A 13,056-nucleotide genomic window follows, 5' to 3' on the forward strand; every position below is an offset into this window, starting at 1 on the left:
GACCCTGGATTACCATGGACTGCCCAGAGAATCGCTGTATCTTTCAAAATAGACTACTATTCTTTCAGCTGTGGCCTGAACATATTGGGTTGTGAAGGTGCTACCTCAGAGAAGTTCCTTTTTACAAGCTATTTACTGGAATGAAGGGAAAGGGAAACCTTCGTAGAAACTCTAGTGACTAGCAGTCTGTATACAGAAAATGACCAGCACAGATATTGTTCTGACGGGATTGGAGCTGTGAGAGCTCTGACCAGTGCACTCTGAAAGTACTGCAGAGACTCCAGGAGCAGCTGGACCAACATTCTGGGGTTCCTAATGAACAGTGAGTGCCTCAATGCAATGCATGTTGTTCTTCTAATTTTGTAGGCCATAAACACTTTTGAAACACTGAGAAACATCAACAACCTCATGTACTTGGTTCCTTTAGTCTAGGATTGCCTTGAGAATGGACCTGAGGTGGTGTGACTCAGTTCTTCCCAAGGGTTCTTCACTGTCCTTTTGTGATTCAAGTGACAACCTCTTTGAGAAAGATTATCTTTGCTCATTCCTAGCACAGCCACTCACTGTCTTGACCATGAAATTATAACCCCTTTGAAGAATATGGTAGCATAGCACCAACAACTTTGGAAAAGAGCGGTGTCATTTAGCGGTGTCATGCATACAGCTGCCAAGTGGAGGGAACCATGACTCAAACCATGAACTCAAACCATGAACCATGACTTTTGGTATGTGTTTTCAAAAATGTTTTATTAGAGTAGTAATAGATTTACAGAAAAATTGGCAGGAAGTGCAGAGTTCCCATATCACTATTAATAACATTTTGCTTTACTGTGGTACCTTTGTTACAACTGATGAGCTTAAGAATGAGAAATTAATGTTCTCATATTCCAAGTGGTCCAGCAATAGCAGTGGCCTCGGAGTTGGTTGATTAAGAGGCTGATCATTTCTGCCTTTCTACCCTGCCACACATGATGATGGCAGGACGGTGGCTTCAGCATTCCCAGTTATTTTATCCACACTAGACAACTTCCAAAGGAAAAATGGGGTCTGTTTTTGTGACTCTTTCTTAGAAGACCTTGTTCCCAGAGGCCCTCATATTTATTGACTAAAATGAGCAAGAGCAGTTGGGCCTACTTTTGGAACTGGGTGTGGCTGTGGGGAAGAATCAGCTTGCTCTGAGGCATGTGGGGGCTGGCTGAGAGGAGTAGCATGGGGGATGCAGGGGTGCGGGCATGGACTCCTGAATACAACCCCCCCAAAAAAAATTGGTAAGGAAGGAACAGGGAGGCCACCCCCAGAATCCTCTGTAAGGACAGTTTGAGATGCTGCAGTGGAAGATAGCTAGGCCAGAGCCAATGGAACCAGTGGATAGTTTTGGTATGTGTTTTCAAAAATGTTTTATTAGAGTAGAAATAGATTTACAGAAAAATCAGGCAGGAAGTACAGAGTTCCCATATCACTATTAATAACATTTTGCTTTACTGTGGTACCTTTGTTACAGTTGATGAAACAATATTATTATATTATTCACTATCATCCATAGTTTACATTAGGGTTCACTGTGTTGTATTGTACAGTTCTAGGCTTAAAAAAATTTTAATTCTAGAAACATATATTCACCCGAAAATTTCCCATTTTTACCACTTACAAACATACAATTCAGTAGTGTTAATTATATTCGCAATGTTCTGCCACCATCACCCCAACCGTTACCAGAAACTTTTCTTCACCCCAAACAGGACTCTGTACCAAACGGGCATTAACTCACCAGCCCCAGCCCCACCCTGGCCCCTGGTAGCCTGTAATATAGCTTCTGAACCTGTGAATTTCCATATTTTGATTATTTCATATAAGCGAGATCATACAATATCTCTCCTTTTTGTGTCTCATTGATTTCACTCAAAATGATGTTTTCAAGGTTCATCCATGTTGTCACACATATCTGAACTTTATTCCTTTCTATGGCTGAATAATGTTCCCTACTATGTATACCTGCATTTTGAAACCACTGGATTTGAGGTCCTTGTTTTTCTCACAACCTTTTATGAAAACTATTGAAAACCTGGTATCAGATATTCAATACTGTGGAAACAGCTCCTGAGCTTCATTTTGAGTGCAACCTATTCTTCACATCCTTACATCTGTGTACAGACATCAAGTATTCAGCCTTAAAGTTAGACCCAGGACTGATGAATTTGAACTGGTCTGTATTTCGAGGACATTGTATTTCCTGTGTTCTGCTTACACTGTTGGCAAGAGCCTCAATGAGTATATTATTGCCATAGGCATTCTTCATTAATTTCTGAGACATGTAGAATGCATCATTTTTTCTTGAAGTTTAATGGCTACATTTGGTTCAGACAAGATGTCTCTTTTTGTTTTTTTGTGTGTGTGAAAAATAACATATATACAAAAAAAGCAATAAATTTCAAAGTGTGCCACAGCAATAGTTGTAGAACAGATATTAGAGTTTGGTATGGGTTACAGTTCCACAGCTTTTGAGTTTTCCTTCTAACTGCTCCCAGACACTGGAGACTAAAAGAAATATCAGTATAATGACTCAGCAGTTGTACTCATTTGTTAACTCTTATCTTCTCTGTTATAACCCCACTTTCTACTTTTATCTGTCTCCTAATCTTTATGGGTATTTGGGCTATACCCATTTAAACTTTTTCATTTTTCAAAGGGCTGTTGATAATATGAATTAAGGGGATGGAACTAGTTGATGTTCTTGGAGAGGCTGAGCCCACTGGGTTTCAGAACTTATCTAGCCTAGGAGCCCATCTGATGGTTGTAGGATTCTGGAGAGTAATCATAGTGGATGGAACCTTTGTAGAATCTCAGATAGAGCCCTAGATGTTCTTTAGGTTTTGCAGGAATGATGTCGTTTGGGGTTTGACAGATGATGGTAAATAGAAATATGTAGTTGATGCTTGCATAAGAGTAGCCTCCAGAATAGTCCCTTGATTCTACTTGAACTCTCTCAGCCACTGATACCTTATTTTATTACTTTCCCCCCTTTTGGTCAATATGGCACTGCCATACTGAAGAAGCTATGATGAGTAATGATTTTACTGTGGCATATTAGATCCCCAAATTTCCAGGAGAGCAGCATGCTTTTGTTCAATTCCTTCTATTTTATTTGAGATAGAGTAAAAGGTTCTCAACACGTGAAATCTAGCATTGCCCTCCCTAACTGTTGTAAGGTTTTGTCTGAATATTGGGAGTTAGTAAACTTTCCTCTGGGATCAGGAGAGGGCAGCAAAGAGCCATCTGTGTGGGTTCAGTGAGCTGGGCCAGCTGGGGAACCAGTACAGGAAATGCAGTGTCCCAGGAGAAAATCCCAGTCTGGTTGACAGCTGCCCAAACCAGAGATGACCCAGAACTGAATCAGAGAGTCAATTGCATGTCTATAACAATCAAGATGGGATCAAATAACACTAGAATTCAGGAAGAATAATCATACCAGCAGGGGCTTGTATTTCCACAACAAATAGGTGAGCAAAGCAAAAGTTGGCAAATTTGAATAAGGTGGAGGTCAGGTCAGAGGGATTGGGGCGGGTCAGAGGGATTGGGGCGGGTCAGAGAGTTATAAGAGGTTGATGGTTTGCTGAGAGAGGCAGCATTTTAATTTCAAAATGAACATTGACAGTTTGTTTATCATTACAAATATAAAATATGTCATTGTGGAAAATCTGTAAAATGGAGAGTGTACACTGGATGACAGAAAATTCATATGCAATTATACCATCCAGAGATAACAATTTTGACATACCTTCTAATAATCATACCTGTCTTTCAGTTATCTTTCAATCTACCTGAACATAATTAGGATAATTCATTTAACCATAGCCCACCAATATTTCTCCCAGCCATTATATGTATTTTCTCTAAAATATTTTTAAATTGTCTGCATAGCATTCCACCAAATAGATATGCCATCAACTATTTAGTCCTGAAACTTGACACTGACCCATGTCAAGCTACTTTATGCTCCAGATTAAGCATTGCTTTGCTTTGCTGAAGCTGATGAAATGCGATGTACCAGAAATGGGTTGGCTTTTACAACTGGGATTTATGAATTTTTAATTCACATCTCTTAGGCCGTGAGAATATCTAACTTAAACCATCTACAGGACTCTGAAGACAGGCAGCCGGCACCTAGGACCCCTCTCTCGTGGCAAACACATGGCTGGCATCCACTGCTCCTTTCCTGGGCTTCACTGTTTCAGTTTCGGTGGCTTTCTTTCTGTTTTCTATGGGCCTCTCTTAGCTCCTTGGAGGCTTCTTTTCTGTGTTTTATCCTTTTATAAAGGACTTGTCTAAGAGGATTAAGACACACTTTGAATGAGGTGGGCCATATCTCAATTGAAATACCCTAATTGAAAGGTCCCACCCACAACAGGTCTGCACCTGCAGGAATGGATTCAAAGAGCATGATCTCTTCTGGGGTGAATACAGCCTCAATCCATCACAGGCGTAATGGGATTAATAAATTCAATGTTTGGAAAAATAAATCATCCCTGAGCTCAGTATCTTCATCTATTTTCATTTTTGTTTATTCTTTGCTAATCTTTGTCTGAACATATAAATACCTTAATATGATTACAGTAATAATGTATATTTGCATTTTGTTTTTACTCTGCTTAATGCTTTTCATAATTTTTAATGACCAAGAGTCATCTCAGTGGCCACATGATGATTTAATTAGCCATTAACTTTTTTTTGTTATAATGAATAATCCTGCAATGACCTGCATGCTTATAGCTTTATCCTTCATTGAGAACTTTCCTTAGGTAAAGGGGCAAATAGGGCTTGCTTAATCTCTAGCAGTGATCTAAATATCAATCATTTGTCTTTTTGTCAGTGGATTTGCATTGATTCTATTGTTCAGTAATTTTAAAAATGGATTTCCGTTCTTAATTACTAGAAAATACATTAAGTAAGATAGTAACAGTTGGGATGAGAAAATAGGACATTTTAAATGAGATGCTGTTTGATTTCTGCAGAGGTTTTTGTGAGTAAATGCTCCTTTTCTTTCAAATCTCCTTAGAACATAAAAGAATTACAAAGCATTCTCAAAAACCCACAAATGAGCACTGATCTGACAAAGCTTCTTGAAATGAGTGCATTTTCATGGTCTTCTAAGTTTTTAAAAACCAAAACCTATTTCAAATGTATACACATATAAATGTCTTCTCCATTTTTACAGATTAGATTACAAGTGATAACAAAGAACATCTAGAAGTAAATGGAAGGACAGTAAAATTCTTCCTTGTCTATATAGTTTCATGCATTCCTACTTACACTAATTTAGATTCAGTGCAGTATTTAGAAAGTGATCCTTGATGGCAGGGGCCTGAACACTAAGATCTTAATTTTTTTTCTAATAAGGACGTGAAGAAAAATGAGAGGTGTGAGCCATACACTGGGTCTGGAATGTTTTCGGCTTCTATTAAAAAAAAAAATCGTTATTTTTTACAATAAGCGATTGTAAAGAGGCTCACGGCTAAAACATTTTGCATTAATAAATCTAGAGAAAGGAAATCCATGCTAGTGTCATTCGTAAAATAATTGCACTCTAACTTTTTGCCATTTTGTCTTGTTTTCTCAGAATCTCATCCGGTGTTTTGGTTTGCTAATATTGTCAGAGTCCAATCTGCCAAAAATGGATTTACTTTTTCAAAGAGGATTTATTAGCTTACAAATGTACAGTCCTAAGACCATGAAAATGGCCAAATTAAGGTATCCAGACAAAGATACCTTGACTCAAGAAAGGGCCCATGACTTTCAGGATTTCTCTGTCAACTGGGAAGGCATATGGTGACATCTGCTAGCCTTCTCTCCTGCTTTCTGGCTTCAAACGGCTCTGATTCCAGTGCCTTTCTCCCTAAGAGTCTGTGGGTCCTCACTTAGCTTCTCTGGGGCAAACTCTGGGTCTCGTTTCTCAGTATAGCATCTCTAAAATCTGTGTCTTGGCTTCATCTCTCTTCTCTGTGTTGGCTCTGAGCTCTTTCCATGTTTTCTGCCTTTTATTCTTTTCATACAGGGCTCCAGTAAAATGATGAATACCCACCTTAAATTGGGTGGGTCACATCTCCATGGAAAAAATATCTAAAGTTTCCACCACAGCTGGGGATGGGGTCATATCTCCATGGAAACAACTTAATTAAAAGGTCCCACCCAATGGATAGATGAATACAAATAAGGAAATGTAAATAAATAAATACATAATGGAGGGGATAAGGGTTAAAAAAAATTGCGTAGACTGAAATACCAGTGGTCATTGAGAAGGAGGGGTAAGGGACATGGGATGTATGAGTTTTTTTCTTTTTATTTCTTCTTCTGGAGTGACACAAGTGTTCTAAAAATCATCATGGTATTGAATACACAAGTATGTGATGATATTGTATATCATGGATGGACTTTATGTGTGTGAAGGTTTCTCAATAAAAACATTAAAACAAAAAAGATCTCCCCAATAATAGGTCTGCCCCACATGATTGGATTAAAAGAGCATGGCTTTTATGGGGTACAGAGCAGCTTCAAACCTGCTTCAAAGCACACCTGGGTAGGTGCTGCTCCCTCAGCAGGATTCTGGAGTCCCCTTGAAGGGACACCTGAGGGCGACCCAGGAAACTAAATGGTCTCCAGATAACATCCAATGGAAGCCTGGTGTTTTCCTGAGCACCAGAGGTGGAGCCGAGCCATCTAGGTCGACCTTCAGGGAAGGGCAAGGCTCAGCTCCCTCGGAATCTGCCTTTCTGTAGGGATCCACTCATCCTGCCAGAGTGAGCGCATGCCTTTCCAGAGGCCACTAAGCGAGGCAGGGTTCTAGGGGCCCAGCGTTTGGACAAGGGGGACCACCCTGTCTGGCAGGGCAGTTAGGGCTGCCTGGCAACTTCCTCTTTTCTCTCATGCCTTCCTCCTTCCCAGCCCAGGGACCACCCCCAGGGCACTCTTAATAGCAGCCTGTACACTGAAGTCACCTCTGCAATGGCCTCCTGGGAACCCAGTCTGACACCCAAGGTGTCCTGGCCTTCGCAGATAGGACTCCACATGTTTTCTCTGCGCATTTGAACAGAAGATCGTTCTGTCGTCATTGCTAAGCAACAAAACAAAACACTGAGTTTGTGTATCTGAGTTTCTGAGAAGGGACGATCTATTCTGTGTAATTTGGTAGCTCATAGAATGCCATGTACTATGTGTGTTAAGCATTACCATTAGAAGGCTATTTAGGGGCTTGAAAGTTTCCTATAGGAGGGATAGCTGAAGAGCTTATTTTATATATTTTAAGCTCTATTGACTTCAATTATTTTCCTGCTAAAAACAATTCCTACCTCATTAAAACTGTTTTGGAATACAAAAATAATAGAAATCTTTTCTAAATTTATTTAACAAAGCCAGAGTAATCTAAATGCCAAAATCTAATAAAGATTACACAAAGATGAGAAATCGGCAAATCAAATCCAGCAACATTTTAAAAGAATAATGTCCAGTGGAGATTCTTTGAGAGGCTGTGGGAAGCCGGCTGGTGTCTGCAGAGCACAAGCTCAAACCCCAATTCTGCTTCTTTCCAGCTTTGGGACCTGCGTGTTGCTACCTAATCTCTTTAGGTGTTATTTCCTCACTTGTGAAATGGGAATTAGAGTACTCACTTGCTAGGGATTTTGTAAAGATCAACTAGGGTAATTCATGTGTGTCAGTACACCCCTGGCACAAGGGCTTCCTGAGGGGTCCCAACCCCAGTTGGAGACCCGGAGGCCATGCAGCCCAGAGAGCTATTTTTACACTCTCCACCTTTACCACTTTCTGGGGAAACCATGCACAGCCCTCTCTGGTCTTGCACAGGAAGAGTAAATAAGGGAATGCTTGACTCTTCGTCTGTCATCTTTCAGCCCTTTTACTTTTGCATATACCCAGCACCATTCTCAACAGAAGACGTTGCCTCAGTTCCGCCGGCGGCTCTCCACAGCGGATCCGGCGACGTGGGAACGCCTGGCCTTGGTCTTGGGTGCTGTTTGTTGGAAAGACCATCTGCTCCTGTATGAAACCCAGATCAAACCTCTAACAGCAAAGCAGCCACAGGCGTTGCTGCGCAGGGTTTGTCCCGGTGGTCCCGCGCTGCTGCATCTCCCCGTGCATCACAGGATCCTTGGGGGACTGAAGTCAGGTCTTAGGTATCAGAGAAATGAGAGGTCCAGAAAACTATTGCCAAAAGCCAGGATGTTCGGCCACAGAAAATTCTTCTTTTCTCTTTTTGTTTGAGTAACAAAAGCATGCTTAAGGTTTAGAGCGTGGCATGAAAGAGACAGTCCTCGCCGAGGGGTAAAGTCTTGGGCAAACAAGGCAGTGGGTGGCAGAGTCCCAGCTGCGCGTTTCCGGGCTCTGTTCCCCAGAGAGCCCACATCAGGGAACACCGGGCCCCTGTCTCCACAGAAATGGAATGACAGAGGGACCTGAGAGGGCCGCGCTGCCACAGAACTTTGATCTTTGGCAGTACTTTAAGCCGTACATACAGGAAGAGAAGGGCAGCGGAGACAAAAGGAATGACCACGAGGAAACAGTCGGAATGCGTTTTGGGGAAGAGCGGTGCTTCTCTCGCACGTTTACCGGCGAGTTCTGAAGGCTGAGCGCGAGGGCCTGTTGGGGTGTGGGACGGACCCTGCCGCGCTAGACCGCGAGGTGGGAGCGAGACACGGGAGATTCCCGGAGAGGAGGTACCAGAGCGGGGGGGCCGTGAGCTTAGAGGCGCGCGGAGAGTGAGGCAGGAGCCGGGGGTAGAGCCGAGCGGCCCGGGAGCGCACAAGTGCGTGGCGCGCAGGGGGCGGTGGGCTGAGGATCCGGAGCGCAGAGGCGGGTGGCGGATGGTGGGCGACCCGGGAGCGCAGAACTGCGGGAGCGCGGCGGGCTGGCGGGTGAGAAGCGCCTACGTGCGCGGCGCACAGGTGCAGGGGGTGCCGAGGACCCAAGCGCAGAGGCAGGCGGTGGGCAGCGCGGGAGCGCAGGTGCTCGGACACGGCGGGCCAGCTGCTGGGGAACGCAGAGGCGGGCGGCTGGAGAGCGCCTAGGTGCAAGGCGCGCGGGGGCCGGGGGTGGGGTGGAGCGAAGGACCACAGCGCAGAGGCGGGCGGTGGGCGGCCGAGAAGCGCAAAAGTGCGGGAGCGCAGAGGCGGGCGGGGCGTTGGGCGTTGGGCGTTGGGCGTGAGTGGGTGGGCCGGCCAGCGGGCGGTGGGAGCCGGCTCTCCCACACTGGGCGCCGCGCGCGCCGCGGTACTTCCTCCTGGCCCAGGGATGGCGTAGGAGCCCGGGCGGTCCTCGAGCCAGCAGACGCCGGGGCTGAGCAGTTCTGCTGGGGCTGAGCAGTTCTACTGCGCGGTCTACAGGCTTCTTTGGGGGAGGAGAAGGCACCGAGGAAGTGGTGCTGGTAAATAGCCGTGACTTTGTATTTACTCGAAATTGCACTGAAAGGAACACACAATCTTGCTTAGCTTTAGACGTGGCAGGGAACCAGAGATGAAAACTAACCTGTCCAATGAGTTTTTAGAACAGCTTGATATGATGTTCAGTAGCGTAAGACAAGGGGTGGATATCTCTGAGATAGAACTATCCGTGAATGCATAACATTTGATTGCTTTTTAGCAAATACTTACTATAAGAAATAATAATAAGGAGAATGATGCCAAGAATTCGAATTCTCTCCCTAGATCTGAATTTGGAGGGCAAAGGAATTTTTGACTATACATCATAAAAGAGCAATTACATGAAAAAGGGAATGAAATATCTTCCTGTAGTGCTACTTATTGTAAATACCTTGTTTCCACTTACTGTGCTTATATGAGCACAGAAGTGCGGGATGTAAACTATCCATCATTCAGACCCCATGGAATTTCAGCTAATGCAAAAGTCTACTATTTATTGAGGGAGAAACAGCATTCTGTTTTCCTCAGTTCTGCCATGTATGTGTAGCCTAAGCTCATAAATGGAAGACAGTAACTTCTTAAGTGTAATTATGCACACGTGAATACTTAGTTACAGTCATTTCAGGCATAAAGATGATATCCTTATGGATTTTAAGTGTCAAGACACCTGGATGTCAAGAGAATACCGGTCTGCATAGTCTTCAGAAATCTGAACTCACCTGAGGAAGATGTAGTACAGTAGTCGTAGAAATGTGGGAATCAAGAGGCAGGAAAGGATGCTGTTGGTTATGAGTTAAGTGGCCATAGAATGGGATCTGTTTGAGAGTGACGTTGGGTACCGAGACAACAGACATGAAAGTGGCAGTGTTCTGGGGACACTGACGTGTGCAGTCACTCTGCTAAGAAGTACGTGAAAGGTGGGGGCTCAGAGGAAGGAGAACAGTGAAGGCTGGTGAAAATTCTGAACCTGTGTGTTGGGGGACAATATTTCAGGGCTCAGCAATCTAGGTAAAGATGGGGCAAGACAGGTTAACTCCCCTTATGCATTTGGTGGCATTTATCCCCCTTCTTTGGCTTCCATGCTGTTGTATTTCTTTGCAGACATCAGCTTCTGTGGATCATGAATTAACAACCTGTTTTACAGTAAATTTGCTACGAGAAGAGGAGGCCTTTTCTCCCAGCAATGAACTCCTCACATCACCTGCTCTTCTGGGATCTCAGTTTGAATGCCACCGAGGGCAACGCGTCCGGGCCAAGTGGCAGGAACAAGTCTTCCCTGTGTGGAGACATGGGCATCGCTGTGGAGGTGTTTCTCACTCTGGGCCTGATCAGCCTCTTGGAGAACATCTTGGTCATAGGTGCCATCGTGAAGAACAAGAACTTGCACTCCCCCATGTATTTCTTCGTGTGCAGTTTGGCGGTGGCCGACATGCTGGTGAGCATGTCCAATACCTGGGAGACCATCACCATCTACCTGCTAAACAACAAGCACCTGGTGATCGCGGACGCCTCTGTGCGCCACATCGACAACGTGTTTGACTCCATGATCTGCATCTCCGTGGTGGCCTCCATGTTCAGTCTGCTGGCCATTGCCGTGGACAGATATGTCACCATCTTCTACGCCCTGCGCTACGCTCACATCATGACAGTGAAGCGTTCCGGGGTGATAATTGCGTGCATCTGGGTGTTCTGCACAGGCTGCGGCATCATCTTCATCATTTACTACGAATCCACTTACGTCGTCGTGTGCCTCATCTCCATGTTCTTCACCATGCTGTTTCTCCTGGCGTCCTTGTACATACACATGTTCCTCCTGGCACGGACCCATGTCAAGCGGATAGCGGTTCTGCCGGGTTACCACTCTGTACGGCAGAGGACCAGCACAAGAGGTGCCGTCACCCTCGCCATGCTGCTGGGTGTTTTCATCGTGTGCTGGGCTCCATTCTTCCTCCATCTCATTTTAATGATATCTTGTCCTCAGAACCTCTATTGTTCTTGCTTTATGTCTTACTTCAACATGTACCTCATACTCATCATGTGTAACTCTGTCATCGATCCTCTGATATACGCCTTCCGCAGCCACGAGATGCGGAAGACCTTTAAAGAGATTATTTGTTACCATGGCTTCAGAATCACCTGTAGGTCCCCTTGCAGATATTAAACAAAAGTTTCTCACTCTCTCAGTAGCTCCCTTTGCTCCTTTGTGTACTTTATGACAAAGTCAGTTAGGTACATCCAAGTAGGCAAGATACCTAGAAATCAAGACCATGTGCTCCTTTTATCTTTTTTCCATCTTGAATTTTGCTTACGATGTACTGATTGTTGTGTCAAATACAAGCATTTTACTTGTCCATTTGCAGAATGGCTCATGTGCATCCTACTTTTTCTGTTGCTGCTACCCATAGCTGGGCTGACCCATCCACCTTTCTGTCTGTACGCATGTGTTTTCTCCCAGAATGGAAGTCTAAGCACCACTAAGAGCCAACTGTTACCTACAGAGAAGCTGTGAAGAGCTCATGATGAATGATTACTCTTTCTTCACAGAAGTGGTTCCATAATTTTGCTTTGAGGCTCCTTGGGGTGATGCATACTTTTTAGGGGGCAGGAGAAAATGGTCAGATTCTTCCTGTTTGAGATTTCTTGCTCATTTGTTAGAGGTTATCTCTCCACTTCTCCTTTGCTGAACTTTTGGGTTTGTGTCCACAATTGTCTGAGAGTGGAATTGCCTGAATTATATTTCTGTCAATTATGTTTTTGCAGTCATAAAATTTTATGCCTCATGCACTGTTCAGGTCTCTGCAATTCTCACTGCCAAGTTCTGACTCAATCCAGGGTTTCTGAAGGAATACTTTAGGGACTGGTCTTGGCTGCAAGGATTCCACTATGCTGCACGAGGGACGTGCCCCTGCCAGGCTGTCTCTGACCCCATGCCTTTGGAGGCAGCCCCATCGCTGTGTACTTGGCAGCCACAAAAAGCCAGCTATCCAGGGAGCCCCATTTTTCCTGTCTAGGATGGAGTGAGCAAGCCTGGTACAGGTCCTGACTCTGCCTTTCATTGCCTGTGTGGCCTTAATTGTCTCTTTTCAGGTTCCCCACCTGTGCTGACCATGCAGGATTGTCGGGAGAATTGTATGTGAAAACGTGAGAGTGCCTTATAGTCTTGTAAAGCACTGGAGTGATTTCCTTTTCGTTTTAAGAAATGATTCAGATGGGACAGATACAGGGATGTCAGGCCCACAGCTTGGAAACCAGGAGCCCTACTTCACCACCAGGCTGCGTGTGACCTTGGGCCGGTCTCCAGCTCCTCTGTCTCCAGGAGGAACAGATTGGATCTTTGCAGCTCCCATTTTCTGCTCTATTAATATTTTCTTGGGTGGACCGCAGTGGCTCAGCAGGCAGAGTTCTTGCCTGCCAAGCCAGAGACCTGGGTTCGTTTCCCAGTGACTGCCTGTGTAAAAAAAAAAAAAAAAGTAATATTTTCTCTTTTGCTCTGCACATACATACCTAGATTCTTCTTAATGAAGGAAGAAATGGAAATAAACGAAAAATGTAAATAAAGCAATGGGCCGTTGGGGTCACACAGCATTACTTTGGTTGGGGGAATAGAAAGGGGCCCTTCCTGTTGGAGCCTGTT

The 13,056-nt window shown here is 44.4% G+C and overlaps 1 protein-coding gene across 1 annotated transcript; it reads left to right on the top strand.

Moving 5' to 3' along the window:
* The first annotated feature begins 8,565 nt into the window (after positions 1 to 8,565).
* MC5R (melanocortin 5 receptor) lies at positions 8,566 to 12,790 on the top strand. The gene is made up of 2 exons (XM_077136144.1): positions 8,566 to 8,720; positions 10,524 to 12,790. The coding sequence occupies exon 2, from the start codon at positions 10,606 to 10,608 to the stop codon at positions 11,581 to 11,583; it is 978 nt and encodes a 325-aa protein (XP_076992259.1). The 5' UTR covers positions 8,566 to 8,720; positions 10,524 to 10,605; the 3' UTR covers positions 11,584 to 12,790.
* Positions 12,791 to 13,056: the final 266 nt, after the last annotated feature.

The sequence above is a fragment of the Tamandua tetradactyla genome, chromosome 18, assembly GCF_023851605.1.
Source record: "Tamandua tetradactyla isolate mTamTet1 chromosome 18, mTamTet1.pri, whole genome shotgun sequence".
In the NCBI taxonomy this organism is placed as follows: domain Eukaryota; kingdom Metazoa; phylum Chordata; class Mammalia; order Pilosa; family Myrmecophagidae; genus Tamandua; species Tamandua tetradactyla.

What these genes read in the sequence shown, in the direction of transcription:
- MC5R (XM_077136144.1), top strand. Translation starts at nt 10,606, where the DNA reads ATGAACTCCTCACATCACCTGCTCTTCTGGGATCTCAGTTTGAATGCC.